At 44.2% G+C, this 18649-nt stretch overlaps 1 protein-coding gene across 3 annotated transcripts in view; it reads left to right on the forward strand.

The window, feature by feature from the left end:
• Window positions 1-18649, forward strand: part of PCSK5 (proprotein convertase subtilisin/kexin type 5) — a 443312-nt gene that overhangs the window by 181844 nt on the left and 242819 nt on the right. For all 3 annotated transcript variants that reach the window (XM_032866664.1, XM_032866665.1, XM_032866666.1), the window contains exons 8-9: window positions 1164-1376; window positions 11645-11745. In XM_032866664.1, coding sequence (XP_032722555.1) covers window positions 1164-1376; window positions 11645-11745 — 314 coding nt within the window. The remainder of the gene's footprint in view (window positions 1-1163; window positions 1377-11644; window positions 11746-18649) is intronic.

The raw sequence follows: 18649 nt of genomic DNA on the forward strand, positions 1-18649 counted from the left end.
TAGTGTCCATTGTATAGGGGAGGCACAGCTCTGGAAGGCTCATTGTCCCTAATTCTGCTCCTCACCAACAGTGTGACCTAAGGATAGATCGCACAACCTCTCCACTCCTCGTGTTGCTCATATGTTGACTGAGGGAGCAGAAGAGCACCATTTCATGTGGAAGGAGACTCATAGCCCTACTATAGGTCTGTAGTAATCACAGCTAATGACATGCCCACTCTGCGGTCTGGCTGAGTGGGTTCAAATTTTGTCTTTCCACTTTCTAGCTGTATGACCTTGGGAACATTTCTTAATTTCTGTAGCTCAATTCTTCATCTGTGTAATAGGGACAAAATTGTACCATTCCCACAGGGTTGTTGGAAGAGTTGAGTCTGATTCATGTAAAACAATTAGAATTGTGCCTGGTCCGTGGTGGGACCTCTTATTGTTGTCATTGGTACTCTTGTGACCTCTATGACTGTGGCGTGTGAAAAGGATTATTTTAGGGTTTTTTATTGGGATGTAATTGACATGTAACATTATATTCAAGTGTATAAAATGCTGCTTTGGTATTTGTATATATTGGGAAATGAATACCACAGTGAGTCTAGTACCACAGTCTTTCATGATGCCGAGTTACATTTTTTTTTCTAGTGTTGAGAATTTTTAAGATCTACTCTCTTAGCGACTTATGTATAAACAATACAGGATTATTAACTGGAGTCACTGGGCTATACATTACATAGAGATTATTTTAGTTTCTGAAAGCAACTCCTCTTGGGTCGCCTGGGTGGGTGAGTAGTTAAGTGTCCAGCTCTTAATTTCAACTCAAGTCGTGATCTCAGAGTAATGAGATCGAGCCCTGGGTCAGTCTCCATGCTCATCACAGGGTCTACTTAAGATTCTCCCCATCTGCCTCTCCCCACCACCCCTGCCACAGGCTCATGCTTTCTCTCTTAAAAAAAATATATATATATATATGTATATATATATATGTGTGTGTGTATGTATATGATAAAAAGCAATTCTTCTGACCTCAAAAAAACAGCCTACATCCAGCGCATTACTAAAATAGCATCACACCCCTCCTACAGCTATTTGATGTGCCCCGTTGCTATTGCTCTCTGCACTTAGAGTCTGTGATCTGTGTCTTCTGTCATTTAACTTTTTCTGTTTGTGAACAGGGGCGGAGAGGCCTCGGCTCTGTTTTTGTCTGGGCCTCAGGAAACGGCGGAAGGAGCAAAGACCACTGTTCCTGTGATGGCTACACCAACAGCATCTACACCATCTCCATCAGCAGCACGGCCGAGAGTGGGAAGAAGCCTTGGTACCTGGAAGAGTGTTCGTCCACACTGGCCACCACGTACAGCAGCGGAGAGTCGTACGACAAGAAAATAGTACGTAACATTTGAGTGTCCGTCACGGCTTATTCATTTATCTTTCCCAGTGAAAGACAAAGGAAGAACCGTAAACTCATATGCACAAGCAGTATACAGAAATAGACAAGTGATATGTGGGAGTCAGTGGCTGGCTCAACCCACGTAATTTTAAGTGTTGTCGTTCCATTACCAATTCATTGGTAATTCGCTCAAGGAAGGTTCTGGCTTTTCCGGTGCATCTGATGGAGAATTTCAAACACCTTTGCAGTTTGCTCTTGATCGTAGTCTTATAAACTGACTCAGGGTTTGTCTTTCTAAAGCGGAGCTAGGCTGCTTCCCTTGATACTTTTCAGCTGTGGCTGAGACCCTGCTCTCAAGTCTTAGAGAGTCACACAAATCTGGGTCACCTCTGACGTTCACACAGTGGTGGAGAGACAGGTGATATGATACAACTTGCTTTATATAGTGCTTCATTCACATCCTTTTAGTTCTTTTTGATTCCTGGTTCTATGTAATTGTCATGTGCGACTTCTCAGCTATTTTTTACTAACTTCTTTAATTGCATTTTTTTGATTGATTTAAGTCGAAAGTGCCTACCTATATATAGCCCCTATGCCCCTCTCTTTCCCTAATTCCTCCACAATAACTGGATTAAAAAACATGCATTGGGAATGCCTGAGTGGCTCAGTCATTCAAGCATCTGCCTTTAGCTCAGATCATGATCCCAGAGTCCTGGGATCGAGTCCTGCCTCAGGGCCCTTGCTCAGTGGGGAGCCGCCTCCTCCCTCTGCTTGTACTCTCTCTCTCTCTCAAATGAATAAATACAATCTTAAGAAAAATAAAAAACACATGCATGAGTCCACCTTTAAGTACCTCCATCATTCATTAGTGAACATGACCCTGCAGTACAAAGTAAAATGTAAAAGAAAATATGGAGGTGACAAGTGTCACAGTGTCCTGGCTTTTGTAATGAAAAGTGACATTCCATGTTTTACCTTCATTATGAAAATGTTATAATCCAGGAGTACCCCTTATGCTCTCAGATACGCTTATCTCTCAGTACTTAGGGTCATGGTCCTCTAAATCTGAGTGGCATCCATCAGTTCTGTACCATAAAAATCCTGATGGAACTCTCTGGAGTAAGAGTTCTCTTCCAGTACCTCTCAGGTCTGAAAGCAAACTTGCCGTTGCTTCGAAGCAAATATGCCCATTGACTCCTGTTTTTGCTTGTGGGCTGGTTGCCATGGAGGGGGAATTGTGACGTTCATAAAAGCCTTTCTTAAGAGAAATGTACAATCCAGCAGGCAAAATCTCCAAGGAGAAGGAAGGGTTTTCTGGGTCCTGGATGGGAGAATGCAGTATGGACAGAGGGACCTCAAAATCCTTATGTGAGATTTACTCCCCAGACCTGACCTTCCTGGGCCCCCATCGTGCTATGATGCTGTGATCGCTGCTATGACTGCCCCTGCCTCCATGACGACAGGTGGTCATTTAGGATTCTCCTGGGAAAGGACAGAGTGATCCAGTCACTGGGTAAATCCAGTCCGTCATAATAGACTTCACTTTCTCTTTTTTAAAAATATTTTATTTATTTATTTGACAGACAGAGAGATCACAAGTAGGCAGAGAGGCAGGCAGAGACAGGGGGGAAGCAGGCTCCCTGCTGAGTAGAGAGCCTGATGTGGGGGCTCGATCCCAGGACCTGGGAACTTGACCTGAGCCGAAGGCAGAGGCTTTAACCCACTGAGCCACCCAGGCACCCCAGACTTCACTTTCTCTGGACTTGCTACTTCTGATACCAAAACCTTTACAGACTCACTCTACATATTTAACTTAAACCTGTTTCTACCTTCTGTTCGATCTCTTTCTCCCATGTTCATCACAGCAATCTGTTAGTAATTTTTCTCCATCCGGCTCTTAGAGTTTCTTTATTTTGTGAGACTCCCCAGATCACCATAAATTGGAGAGGAAGTTTGGTAGTTCTTCCAAGCTAGAGTCTCTGGCTTCAGACACATCTCAGTGGCTCAGTGAACCTCACTGAGTCTTGGTTACACCATCTGTAAAATGCAGGCAAAACCCTCACCAGCCTCATTGATTTTGGGGGAAGATGAGGTGCTGGACATAAGGGACTCACACCGCACCGGTGCAACGAGCCACTCAGGAGTGGCTGGTGCCACTGTTCCCTAGGACGGTGTGCTGTTCTGAATCCTGGGAGGCGAGGCTGGCCATTTTTCCAACTGTTGTTAATCAGGGCTCTCATGGCACCTCTGTTTTTCCAATCTACAAAATACTGCGATCTGCACCACCTACCCCATAAAGAAAGACACTTTGAACATGAACATGTTAACGGTTTGAACATGAGTAGAGTTGGCAACGATGTCAGCCTTTTCTGGTCCAGCTGACCCCTTTTCCTCCTAGATGTCAGAATGACAAATAATCCTGCATCGTGCCTGGGACCTTTTCCCCAGCAGGCTTTGAACCAGAAGCCCTGAGTCCCTCAGAGATACCCGCTTCCTGGCCATGGCATTGTGACTGAGTGTTGTAGGAATGGCGGCTTCTGTCTCCCTTTGTTCTGGGGCTCTCCTCCCTGGGCTCTTCATTTCCTTGTGCCACTGGCAGCTTCTTCGGGAGAGCACGGTTGTTATGACTTATTTGTAGAGTACCTTTGTGATTTGACCCAGGCAAATGCCAAGGATTCAGAAGAGAGGAAAGATCCCTCTGCTTCTGGAAAAGCACTTTGAATAAATTTCACTTGCCTTCAACAGAATGTCTTGTCATGGTATGCAAGCAGGAAAACCTTGCCCTGGGTTTCCAAACAGCCAGATCTCTGTCTCTTGGTTTCCTTCCCCTGTTATTAGTACAGTCTTGGACCTTGGTATTTCATTCATGCTTTAACAGATTCAGATCAGCCATGGCCTTATGTCTTTTTACAGCGAGGGAAGCATCCAAAATACCAAGACGACTACAACAAGAAACTTCCCGTAAGCTAAACAGAAATCAGTTGAAATGCCTGGCTATTCTAAAGCCCTGTGATCAAATAATATGGTTTTATTAACAATAATGCATACATCTTATTCCATGTTGAATACATCATACATTCACCGTGATATTAACATGCCATAAATATGGAATTTTTGTTATTCCTCCAATTAGTACCAGGTACTGCACTGTGCATATTAAATGGACCATCTCCTAGTATCCTCAAAACCCCGCCCAGGATGACCAGGTGCCGTCCTGCCTTTAAAGATGAAGAAACTAGTGCTAGAAAGGGTAAAAGAAAGCCAGGCAGGAAGTGGTAGAGCCTGGATTTCTACCAAAGTCAGGATGGACACCCACACCCGTCTTGTCACCAATACACGGTCGTGCTCTGGGTTCTTTCAAAGGACGCCTGCTCTGGAGGCGTCCACAAGCAATGGTGCTGCTCTGGCCCACGTGGGGTTCTTTTCACAGTGATAAAATACACACACACACGTGTGTGTGTATGTATGTATATGTGTGTGTATATCCAGAGAGAATATGTAGTTATCTATTATTTTTCACTACTTGGAGGATTTATGTTAATTCTCATGTTGCAAGACCTTCTCACAATCCCCTCAGACCATCCGTCCTCTTGCAAAAACCTGCAGCTCTTTGCCAGTCTGGATTGCTGGGTCCTGTGGCAGGATATCAGCACTGAACAACTCCAGGTCACGCTTTTTGTGTGACCTCCAAGCCAGGGCTCTCTGTCTTGCGGCAAGTGTCATCTGTTAAGGCGCTGTTCCCCCCAGATAGCCCTTAATTTATGCCTCTTCTAGAGCATCAGCTCAAGGAGGATTTTCTTTCCCACCTCCCTTAAAATCAGGGCACTCCCATCCCCCACTCTTTTTATCTGTTCGATTTTCTTCCTCATGTCCTTAGAACGATTTAGGACATTGCACGTTTTCTTGCTGTCTGTTTTGGAAAAACAGATTGGAAACTGTTTGTGAAACACTAGGTTGGAAACTACACGAGGTTGAAGACTTTGCCTTGTTCCTTCCCAGAGCCTGAGCTGAGTAAATATTGGTGCATAAATCACCATCAGACACTGGGAAGGATGGGACCTTCACGAGGTGTTTGTATAGCTACAGGAAGACAGGAAGATGTTCTGTTTCTTTAAGAGAAACTCCTTCTGGTCGGTCGGTGAAGGGCTAAGGGTATTTGACGGTAAACTATTTGGCATAGGAAACGGCCCACAGGACTCTTGCTACGTGATAAAGCTGTACCTACAACCTTTGTTCCGGTCAAAGGGCCTCAAAGGTCCTGCCTGTCACCCTTCACTGCCTCCTGAAATCTCTCCCTGGTTCTGTTTGGGGAATAAAGCTTCCCTCTCTCCCCAACCTCTCCTGTCATTAAATGATCCCTTTCTTCGGGAACTAGTTCAACCTTTGCCCTTTTTCCTCTAGTAATTTGTCTTAGGGCTTGGCATGTGGCAGTGATCGGATTCCTCCTGGGAGGGGTCTTGTGAGCCAAGGGTTGAGAATATAGGCTGTGCTCAGCCCTCTCCTGACGTCATGTTATTTTTTGTGTTCAAAACAAACTTGCCGCCTGGAGTATCTCTGGCTTGGACTGAGTGACCAACTCCATGTGGAGGAATTCTCTTATTGCTCTCAGGGTTCCTAAGCAGCTATGCATTTTCTTTTTTTGCAGAAACATCTCGCTCCCCGCTCCCGCCCTCCCCCACCACCCCAATCCTTATTCCGTTACAGCTACCGTTCGTGCTGGGGTTGATTTCTATCATCTTTCTGTTTCTTCTTTCGATTTGAGAAATGTTAGTGTTTTTCAAGCAGAAGACGAGCAAACCCAGATGTCTGTAGTGCGTTTGGAAAGTTGGACACATCATCTCTAGAGAATGTTAAAAAGAAGAAAGGACAGGGGCACCTGAGTGGCTCAGTCAGTTAAGCGTCTGCCTTTGGCTCAGATCGTGATCCCAGGGTCCTGGGTTTGAGCCCCATGTCAGGCTCTCTGCTCAGTGGGGAGTCGACTTCCCTCCCTCCCTCTCCTTCTCCCCACTCTCTTGCTCATGCTTGCTTTCTCTCATTTAGTTTCTCTCTCAAATAAATAAAATCTTAAAAAAAAAAAAAAAAAGAGGAAAGGACAGCTTATTCCTCAAAACTTCTAATTTCCACTGTGGCCCGAAGGAGAGCATCGATCAATGCCCACTTGCTGATAGGAACTGGATCTCAAGGCCAGTTCCACTGCCATGGCTGGGGGTGGCCTGGAGTGGCCATCTTGGCTTTCATGGAATGGCTACCCCTGTGACTCAGCTTTTCCTTTTGGGGCCATGTCAGGATTTTATCCTCTACCACTTACCCATCTCTTTAGTAGCTACGCCTCCTTGGGCAAGTTGTTCCCTCTGAGCCTCCCACTTCCTGAGTTAATAGTGTACCGAGCGTGCAGAGGTTCTGTGGATTTAAATGTAGTTTTATGCACACACATGCGTGTGCACACATGTAAACACCTGTTGTGTGCCGTCCCCCTTGTTGCAAGTGGTGATGGTTCTCTAAGCCATCCAGCATGGGGTAGCAACAGTGGTGGTAAGGAAGAGCTCTACTTTAGGCCCTGGATTACACGCACACGTATACACACGTACTCTTCTGTAGGTGGCTTCTAAGTGTAAGTGAGCTTTATTTGGAGATTTGACCAAAAAAAAAAAAAAACAAAACAAAACAAACAACAACAACAAAACCTTGAAGTCTTTCTTAATAATTGGAGAGCCTTCAAGCAGAGTCTGAGGGAGCTTGATGTTAATAATTCAGCTTAGCCAATAAATACTGTGCTTCTGCTCCCTACCTAGCACAGAGCTGAACATGATGGAAATGCAAAAATCATCGACGATGGCAGACTCCTCCAGCAACAGTGGCCTCGCCTTTGTAAGCAGAACCTCCCATATGCGCGTCTCACCTCCAGATTCCCCTAGCAACACGGGGCTGGAGTGCTGTGTGGCCTCCTCGGTCACGACTGCGTTTTAGACCAGACTTCGGTTGAACCCAGGGAGCATGAATTGGTCCTCCATTGCATTTTATTTTGCTGTGCTTAATAAATCAGCTTCTTCTGTTTTATTCCTTGACACATTGAAGATTTATTTTCTGCCTTCATTCCCCCATCGCTTGTTTCAAACAGCTTTTCTGGCACATTCCTCATCCAAATCAAACTCCACACCAGAAACAAATTCAACGTAACAGACAGTAGAATCATTTCATGTTTTAAAAATATCTGCTCGGTTGCTCTTTTAACAGCTATGAGACAATATGCCCCCTTCAAAATAAAACCAGTCGCAAGATATCAGGGAGATAGAAACTCTTAACTCCAGGGTTGCTGTTAAGACTTGCCACTCATGGCCAAAGTCCGCCTGAGCTGAGGTTCCCTGGAGAATTTCCTCACAGGCTGGGATAAAAGATCCAATCAGCCCAGCTAATGAAATGTGAAATATTAGGAAATAAGAGCTGAGGATGAGAAAAGGCCAGGGTTCTGCTCAGAGGGAGTGAGCCGAGACCTGAACGACACCCACCCCTTCTCACCAAACACCGAGGACATCCCTAACGCGCTGGCGTTCCCCAAACCGTCGGCTCTTCATCCTGAGGCCAAACGTCTAATTTGCTCACCAGGACAGCTTTGATCTGGCTCGAGGCCCGGTGTCCTCTCCTGTTTCCCCCACTCTGACGGACAGGGAGGCTATTTTCTTGAGCAATCTGAGAAGTTGCGTGGAGGAGAATTCTGTTTCTGATTTGGTATTGAATTGAGGGAACCTGGAGCGTGCGAGATGCATCCCCGGGGATCAAAACCAAATTCCGAGACTTGCTTTAAAATGGAATCGAAACTCCCAGGCTTTAGCTTTCTGTTCCCACACGTAGAGCCTCCAGCCTCCGTGACACGGGCCGACTGTTCCACGCAACTTGGCTTTTAAATTATGCTGTCAAGGTTTGCGTGCACGCGTTGTGATTAATGGGGTCCCCCATGTGGTTCCAGTTTTGGGGACATCATTTTTCTTCGAGACTGCATTCTCCTTGGTGGTCTTTGCCTTTTCATTCTAAAGAGACACCTCTAAATTCCCTGATACCGTGACTTCTCCTAATGATGAAAAGCCTGCCTTAGATCTTTCCAGTAATTTACGCCTAAATATTTCCACCAGTGACAGTAACTTCCTCTTGAAATGACCCAGCTGGAATTTCCCCTGAAAGCAGGGTGAGAAGGAGGGAGAGGGAGACTGCTTTTGTTTCTTTCCTCTCCGTTCCTTTTTCCCTTCCACTCTCCCTGGCCTTCATACCTCACCCCCTTTTCGCTCTTTTTTCACTTCTTAGGTTTCCTTTACATAAAGTGCTTGAAAAATAAATAAATAAAGGAGAGCCCAGCACCAGTCGGGAATTCCACAAGCATGGCCGTATTGAGAGCGTGTAACATGTGGTTGGTGTTTGTATAGAAAAGTACGGGGCGACTTTTTATTTACGCGTACAGCATGTACGTCTCTACCTGGGGACTCTGTAGGGATGAGCCTTCTTCCTGTTGTGGACCTGACATCCCAAAGTTTTTATCATTCATGTTGGAGGTTGATGGGAGGTGTCTCTTTATTCAACTCAAAAACGTTGCACACACTTGGGGTGTTTATCCTGGATGGGTTTCTGTGTACGGCAAGGGTCTGGTACAGCTGAAGGACAGGCAAAAGGAGCCAAGTGGGAAGACTTCATGAAAAATCTTGAATCCAGGCACAAGTCATTGAAAAAAAAGAAAATTTGGCCAAGGAATATGACCATGAGAGTGAGGTAAAATGAGAAGAATGCAGGCAGGGCCATCTCTCAACAACAGAGGATTTGGAGACTCGGAAACAGACTGTTTCTGGGGTGTTTATGCCTTGACGTACGGACCAGGACTTTGGAAAACAAGGCTGTGCGTTGACCAACAATTTCAAATGAAGTAGACATCCCTTTAATGGTCCAGCAGTCCCACTTCTGGTCACATAGTCAAAAGAATTGAAAACAGGATTGTGAAGAGCTCTTTGCTTCCCTGTGCTCTTGGCAGCATTATTCACAAGAGCCAAGAGACGGAAGGCACCCAAATGTCCACTGACAAAGAAAGAAAATGTGGTAAATACATACAATGAAATATTATACAGCCTAAAAAGAGGGAAATCCTGCTATGTACTACAACAAAACGAGACTTGAGGACATTATTCTGAGTGAGATAAGCCAGATCTCTCTGTCTCTCTGTCTCTCTCTCTCTCTCTCACACACACACACACACACACACACACACATGTGCACGTGCAAAGACAAATACATATAATTATGTTTATATGAGGTACCTTAGAATAGATAAACTCATAGAAACAGAGAGTAAAATGGTGGTTACCAAAGGCTGGGAGGAGGGGAGAATGGAGAGTTGTTTAGTGGGTGGAGTTTTTTATTCATACAAGATAAAAATGTGCTAGAGAGATCTTTCGTACGCGTGCATATAGTTAACAATACTATACTCGACCCTTAAAAAGTTGTTGAAATGGTAAATTTGTGTTACATGCTTTTTTTACCTCAACAACAACAACAACAAAAACTCAAAAAATACCTTTTAAAGTCAATGAATAAAGATCCCGAAAGTTTCTTATGCAGAAGTGGGTAGGGCTCTGTTTACCCAAACATCTTATAAGCATCCACACGGAGGTTCAGAAGATGGCTAGTTAACCACGTCTGTTCATCAAGAAACAACCTCCCTCGCTTGCCAGACACACTGGGGGGGGGCTCTTGGCCACCATTCACTTATTTAAGAAAAGAGGGTAAGGCTTGCCTCCTCTCTCCCACCACCATGTCTTATGGCTCTCTTCTATATTTTTGTTCATTCTGCCACTCCTTGGGTATCGGTGCCTCTCTGGTATGGATGGTCTGGTGACATTAAAAGTGTCAAAAGGAACAAAGAAAAGAGAACTGTTGGCCCTATGTGAAACCAGGTCAGCTGTCTTGTCAATGTAGATCTATACCAGATAATTAAAGAGTCCATTCATACATCCTCAGGGGACTCTGAGGAAACTATTGGGGAAGGCTCATTTCTGAAGACTTAGGCAGCACTTTCTTCCTGTGAAGATCAGATTTCTTTCCAAATCAGCCAATCTCCACACTCTTCTGGAAGGATACACCTTAGAACCATAGGACTTTGCCTTCAACTGCTTTTGTCCCCCCACACCTTTCTGATGAACTTTCACCTCAGTTATCCTTTTTGTCCTGATGCCAAACAAAGCTTAACCGCTGTCTTCCAGTAACTTCGAGATGGGCTCCAGCTCACCTCACGAGGCTTGTGCATTCCTGGCAGGAGCAATATCAGCCCCAAGGAGACAAAAGTAGATGGTTCTTGGGGAGGGAGGGTTTTTTAAATCTTAGCTATTTCACTGGTTTGCAAAATCTCACCCCAGCATGTTTCATTTGTCTTGTGAAGGAGAATCTCACTTCAACTTCTTCTCCCTGAGTGAAATGGTCATGAAGGGGGAGGTTTAAAAGCAGGGCTCTTGCTGATAGGAATGTTATTCAGCCGCAGCTGAAGTAAACTGGATTCAAACCAAGAGGAAAAAAATGATCTAGTTCTCACATTCTGATTTCAAAAATGGAGAAATGGCAAAATCTCCTTCTGTAACATACCGCCAGGCCCTCAGTGCGGTAACTTCCCCTCAGGCACCCTGGGTTCAACCTTGTTGTGGGTATTCATGTTAAATCTTTGAGGAGGTCTTGGTTCTTCCCTGCATCATTTCTGTGGATGCCAAAAACCCACGTTCCGTCGATGGCAGAGCACGCCTTTGCTTAAAACCCTTGCTTCTCCCAAGGTATCCGTTCTGGAAGGGCAAGGCCAGACCGTGTGCTTTCATGCTTCCAATGCCTACCTCAGCGTCTGGTGGTTGCTTCAACATATCTGATCATGAAAAATGTTGGGGTCATGAAAGAACTTTAGTTTTAACTAGAGCTGGGTCTGGGGTGAAGCAAGCGGCAAGCGGGGGTTTGAGGGGAAAATGGAAGGGCACACAGGCATAACCCCTATGTTCCAAGCCAAAGACTTGCCCTAGTCCTGACCCCGGTTTTAACAGAAGTGGAGTCTGATTTCCAAATGCTTCTCTTTTCAAAGTTGATTTGCACAGGCGGTTCTCTAGAAGAGATACAGTCACAGAAGTAAAGGAGCAAGGAATTTAAAACAACTGTTTCAACACCCCCCTCCGTTCTGCTTTTATGAGGGAATTTCATTCTACTTGCATGTGACTCCCATGGCCCCAGAACCCTAAATTTTTCATTTCTGTCTTCTAGATTACTACAGATCTGAGGCAGCGCTGCACGGACAACCACACTGGGACCTCGGCCTCGGCCCCCATGGCCGCGGGCATCATCGCACTGGCCCTGGAAGCCAAGTAAGCCTTTATCTCCCTATGTCTCCGCTGATGACAGCCCCTCATCTCAAGGACCACTTACCCATCCCCTATGATAGAATCCCTAGCACAAGAACCCAGAATAGAACCTTCTAGGTCCCACCTTTAAAACGCCAAAGATGAGGATTTTAGCAAGAATTGTTTTCCCTATATTAAGAAAAAAAAAAAAATTTTTTTTTTTTTTGGTTTTTATATCCTTAAAAAATCAAACTGTGTAATTACTTTATTATGGAGTCATAGTGCAAGCGTGCCAATTGGCTCCAACACTCTTGCCTTGTTGAGGTTTTTATTCTAGTCTGGGAATGTTCCTGTGAGTCTCAGAGCAGTTGGGGCCCCTTTCCCTGAGGAACAGTGAGGCAGCTCAAATTCCAGGACAATAGCGCTCCCCCTGGGGGACAGACTGTGTCCAGGTCCTATGACAGAAGTGCAGGGACAGGAACAACCCATCTACCTCTGTCCCGTTCAACACGGTCAAATTCTGTATCTGAAAGACCCGTTTGAAGAGGCCCCTTGGATGATGTGCGGTCGGTCTCACCTTTTTCTAAACACCAACAGATTTTTCTCTCTTAACTCTTTGAAATCACTGACCTTAATTCTTTCAAAACCTCATACAGATCTACACTCTCTTACCCTCACTTTCAAAATCCAAAACGTCCAGAAAACTGGAAGTTCTTTTGCACATTTGACACACAATGTCCTCTCATGGCAAAGCTTGCCCTGAACTGGTGAGAGGCCGTTTACAATCTTTGTTGTGAACATTCCTACATTTTATCACAGAAATATGAATGTATTTGATTACAAGGTGCTGGCTCAAACCCCCCCGCCCCCACCACCTTCATTGGAAGTTTTGTGTAATATGTGCTCTGGATGCCATATCTGAAAAATTTTTGAATTCCAAGCATATCAGGTCCAAAGATTTTAGAAAAGGGACTGTGGGCCTGCACTCTGACCCCTCCTACAGGGGGACCATAAAAGCAACTGAAGTAATAACATAAGTGTTTTTCCAAAAATAGCCTTGCACCTCTGCCTGAGGGAGGAAGGGAAAGATCCTTCGATTTAGTCCTACCCTAACATACAGCAAATGCAAGAATCATGATAAGAACTCAGTACTTCAATAAGAAAGGTTCTGGCTTGTTCTCAGTACCTTTACAGCTGCTGTTTTTTAAGGCAGGGGGCCTGGTGAAGGCTCTCGGGCCTTAAAGTAATATAGAAAGTGTACATTATAAGCCATGGAAAGCCTTGGAGTAGGACAGGCAGAAAAACAGAGCTTTGGTTGTGGGCTGCTGTAGTCTGTTCAGACCACTATCACAAAATACCATAACTGGGGTAACTTATAAACCACAGACACTTTTTTCTGCTTTTGTTGGAGGTCTGGAAGTCTAAAATCGAGATACGGGCAGATTCGGTGTCTGGTGAAGGTCCATTTCCTAAGTGGGTCCCATGGTAGCAAGAAGGGGCGAGACAAGGGAGCTCTCTGGGGTCTCTTAAAAGGGTACTAATCTCACTCATGAAGGCTCCACCCTCCTGACCTAATCACCTCCCAGAGGCCGCACATCCTAGTACCATCACGGTGGGCAATAGGTGTCCACATAAGAATTTTGTGGGGATGGAAACATTCCGGACATGGCAGGTGTCGTATCTCTTCTTGGCCTCTTGCCTAAGCACTGGTGCTAAGGGAAGCCCAGCTTCCCACAGATGTTTGTTTTCCTTCCTTTTGGATGAGGTTAAATATTAGTCATTTCAGCATATTCTATCTTTTAAAGATTTTATTTATTTATTTATTTGTCAGAGGGAGAGAGAGAGAGCACCCAAGCAGGTAGAATATTCTGTCTTTTAACGTGGTGGAAGTTCGGGTGTAGCAAAGAACTTGCACTTACCCTGTTACATTTCACTGGGCAGTTCTGCCCCCGGAAGTCGCCATTAACTGTCTGTTTTTTAAGATGGTCACTGTTGGATTTTTGAAAATATATTATCTTCATCCTGAAATTCTGGGGTGTTCCTCGGGAGTATTTCCCGAGGCACAAAATACCGAAGGGAAAGAAAAGTCTGCCTCTCCCCATTCCCCCCCAAAAATGGTTGTCATCTCAAACTCAGCAACCAAGGGTCCTGTCTGTGACTGTAGACCTACGTGATACGCGGTTCCTCGGGATATTGCTGTAACACTAATATTTCAACAGTTCTTTTGAGCACTATTTCAGCTCAAATGGAAAATCCTTAACATTTGTGCCCCAAACAGCCCACTCAGAGAAGTTCACTTTGGGGCTGGGAACACTCTGAAAGTCTTCGTCTGTTTTCTCTTTGTCTGCATTTTGAGCATTTTTAAAGACTCATTTTTGCCACAAGTGTGACGGGTGGAAGGAAGGTTGTAGGATATACTCTACCTGGCAAAATCGACTGTAGATTAAGATTTTAAGCTGTTCAGTTTGATCATGGGCCCAAAGTAGAAGGCCAGTAATCTGATGAAATAAGAAAGGATTGGCCTTGCTCTTAACTCCATTGGCTTGTTCTATAGGCCGGTCTTTGCCTCCAAGTGAAGGTGGAGGCTTGGAGAAAGCCGTCTGAGGATTAAATGAAAGGGTCAGACATGATTGATCTACAGGGATCAATAATTTCCTCCCACATAAGGAAGATGTACCTGGAACTAAGAAATTGGAACCAGGAGCTCCGCCAACCTCACCCACTCCGCAGCCCCCACACCCTTTCCCCAAGATCTCTTCTTATCCTAGTATTTTCTAGCAATACTTGGACCTTGGTATTTGGAGAGTCTGCTTCTCCTCTCACAAGCTGAAAAGCGTCATCTACATGATAGTCTCTTGTAAGAAGAGAGGAGAAAAAGGCAGAGCGAGGCAGTTATGCCCCAGGACACTGCCACACTACAGACACGCATCCCCTGCACAGGTCAGTGAGGAACAACGAGACTCAGGGCTGGGATGAAGAACCACCGGCTCGGGCTTCAGTCCCTGTTGATTGGCATCGCCCAACCCTCCATGTCCTGGAGGGAAGCAGTTTCATTTCTCCGAAGGTCACTAGACCACAGTATCTACTCAGAGAAAGCTCCCACCTCCTGAGCTCCCCGCAGCCTGATTTCTCCGCACCTGCAGGTGCCTGCCTGCGTCAGAACAGTAAATCTCCCTTTGGAGCCCCTTGAAGCGTTGGGCTCTCTACCATTCGGATTCTTCCTGCTCCCCTCCCCTTGGAGATTTTCCCAAAAAACAACTGAACAGAAACCCAAAAAAACACCTTGTTAGGAATCTAAGAGGAGAGAAAACAAAAACAGATGCAAACCACAGAAACAGATAAGCTTCCAGAGTGCAGATCTCTTATCCCAGCCAGACAAAAGCTGGGTCATGAGTTAACTCGGCTGTGACGGCTCACAGGACAGACACCCCTCCCCCAACCCCCGGCCCAGGCCATCCTTTTCCCATGAATGTGTAGGAACATGTGTCATAACAGACTCCCCCATGGCGCACCCCAGATCTCAGGTAAAGTGAATCCTCCCAAGACAGGAGGGATTTGGAATGGCTCTAAAACTCTGCCACCTTTCCTGCTATTTCTGGGTTTGAGCTCTCCTGCCTCTGACGCCCGATCTCGGGCTTTGCCTTTCTAGTAAATAAGGTAGTTTCCTTCCTTCCCAAGGATGTGGCCCCGGGCACCAAAAGTTGTACATTTCTTAGCTTTCTAGAAATCGTAAGCAATTTCAGAATGAGAGATAAAACTGCACTCTCGAAAGAGAGAAAACTTCTTGTGTTGGAGTGCTCTTGTCCTGTGTTAGTTCAGTGGTTTATGATATTTCAGTGATTTGGGTTTTGTGGAGTTGGAAGGAATTTTCAGGTTTTTCAGCAGAGTGTGAATATGTAATCAGTGATTAGGAGTGAACTAATTATCATTTGGGCTGTTGCTGCTTCAGGTAATGTCTTTTTGTACAGCGTAACTCAGAAAGTTCTGGTAGAATGAGTGTTCTTAAATGAAGAAAGTAGTGAAACATGACTAATGGTTTTAGGGGAGCAGCCTAGAAGAACACCAGGTCACATGTAAAAACAGCCTTGCATCTTGACACAAATATATATGTATATATTGCTGGTCCTCTAGCCTCTGGGAAGAGAAAAGACAGTTGTCAGTACATGATGTTTTATAAATGATTTATAAAATAAAAATTGAAATAATTGATGTTCATAAAAAGATAGTGTTCAGATCACTTTTTTAAAGACTTTATTTGATAGAGAGAGAACATGAATGGGGGAAGGGCAGAGAAAATGAGAGAAGCGGACTACCCACTGAGTATAGAGCCCAACATAGGGCTCAATCCCAGAACCTCGAGATTACGACCTGAGCAAAAGGTAGAGCTTAATGAACTGAGCCACCAAGGTGCCCCTACTATTTAGTTTCTTATACTATGTTTTACTGAAAGTTTCCCTGATCTGAGTCTGTAACTATTAGCAAAGAGAAGCTAGTTTACTAGAGTCTTTTATATGTTCAATTACCGGTATTAGCTCAGGACCTTCAGAATTTACGTTTACTAAAGAGGAAGCCTGCTTCCCTCTCTCTCTCTGCCTGCCTCTCTGCCTACTTGTGATCTCTGTCAAATAAATAAATAAATAAATCTTTTTAAAAGAAAGAAATCTTTTGGCCTTAAGTTGCAAATAGGTCTCTCATTAGAAATTTGAATAATATATATTCAGCAATCAAGAACTGTGAATGGTCAATAAAAGGACTGAGTTGGGTAGAAATTTGTAAAATTATTTAGGACTCTGAGAAGGAATATAACTGATACACAGAACATTCCACTAATCCTTGTTTTAAGTGACCCGGAAGCATTTTCCTCAGATTTCAGATCTCAGGAGCCTCAAGAATACCTTACTTTGAGAACATCTCATCTCACTTGTCTGGGCCTAACTTCAGAGAATACACAAATTAGGGTGGCAGAAAATACACAAATTCTGTACTAGAAATATACCTGAAGTGTATTAAGCATTTGCTGCTTCTGGTATGCTAGCTTCATGGGCACACAGACACATACATCTCTAGGTAGGCTCGTCTCCTTCTTATCACCTATCTGTTCTCTCCTAGTTCAGACGTCCCACTGGAACATATCATATACATATTTGTAGAACACAGGTTCTAGAATGTATAGAGAGAGGATATAGTATTAGGTAACTTAGTTAATTTGTTGTCGTACTACAGATGTTTTTATATGAATTCTCTTCCAAAGGAGGCTTAAACTCCTTGAGAAGAAGGGTTGTACCTTTCAGTCTTTATTTATATGCATATAAAAAATATCTGATACATACTAAAAAAAAATTAAAGCATCATGCTACATGCTAAGTGAATTAGGCAGGACATAATTCAGATATTTGCAAAACCTGTTGCTTGCCTTCAAAGGGAGGCAGATGTACACTAACGTATATGCATGAATTGTTTACAAAAACCAGTGCAATCATTTTGGGGGAGTGTGCAGGATTTGGCGGAAAACAGAAATGGCCAGCCTCCATGATCCAACTTGGAACTTTGGCTCCATGACGCTTTCATATCCTCCGTGACATCTAAGCACAGTGTTTTGCAAAAGGTCATTTCTGAACAAACATTAGATCAATCCATCTAGTCCAGCCTTCTTATTTTTGTACCCAGGAAATGAGGTGAACAGCATTGCTCAATTTCACATATTTGTTGTTTTTATCTTTTAGTTCCTCTCGTTGGTGTTGATTAAGTGACTTCTCCCCACCCCACATCAACTCATCCCTTACCCAGTTTACTGATTACTCCTTAGAACTGGGCTTAACACGGGTAAAATAAAGGCATGATGTTATTTCCTCCCTTCGCTTCCAAGAGAAGTCCCTCTACCTTTGATCTTTAGTGAAAGGGATAATGGAAGACACAGAAAGGTCAGTGTGTGAAGAATTAGAGATGTGTTGAGCCACAAGATGACTCACACCATATGCTGTTGATTTCAGAAAAACCATTCTGCAAATTCTCTTCTCAGGAAATTCAACTTACCATCTGCATTTCTTATAAACCTACAACGTCCATCTATATAAATGTTACGCTGTTCTACCAATCAACCACTTTATGCCTTTGCTCTGCCTTTCATTATAACCTCTGTCTTACCTATGTATGTTTCCAGTGGAGGAAAAATATGAGGGAATGCCCTCAAATATTTGAGATTCAATTACTGAGAGAAATCCACACATGGGACAGTTGAGATGGTGCCTGGAGTTTTTAATAAGCTGAGTTAAAGTATGGAGGGGCTTCAAAGTTCTAGAACTGACCATTGTGCGGGGAGCCCACATAAGAAAGACTTGATAGACATAAACATTTCTAAATATTGGAGTTAGCATCTTAGGCCTGATATCTTATAAACTCTTCTTATCTTCTTTTTTTTTTTTAATTAAAAACACATTTTAGTATAAAATGTTCCATTCGAAATTCTCCTAAGGGCCACATTCCCCTGTACGAAATGCTGCAGCGGGCAGGGAGGAAATGCATTTGGTTGTTGAGGTAAAACAGCAGAGAACGTATCAACTCTTAGCTTTTAGGAGGATTTTCTTATTTCACTTAGAACTTCAGAATCACATGCACAAAGAGTAAGAATACAGGCCAGGAGCCCTGATTCTGTAGAATGACATCCTTACAGGGTAAGGATGGAGTTAACACGCTCTCCCTCTTCCCCCACACTCTCAGAGTTTCTCGAGTACTATAATGTTGTAGTTTGGGCTTAGCATTTAGCCAAGATTTCTGGCATGAAGGGTTGGGATCGGAGCATGAGGAGGGTGGGGAGACTTAAAATGTGATCAGGGAGGAGAGCTGAAAAGGTTTGTGAGGTAAAAACAGCGCACATTTCCACTTGAGGCCCAGCGGAGAGAGAAGGGATGCACGGTCCTGGATGATTCCC

Source organism: Lontra canadensis, unplaced genomic scaffold (assembly GCF_010015895.1).
Source record: "Lontra canadensis isolate GAN:19392208 unplaced genomic scaffold, GSC_riverotter_1.0 scaffold31, whole genome shotgun sequence".
NCBI classification, from domain to species: domain Eukaryota; kingdom Metazoa; phylum Chordata; class Mammalia; order Carnivora; family Mustelidae; genus Lontra; species Lontra canadensis.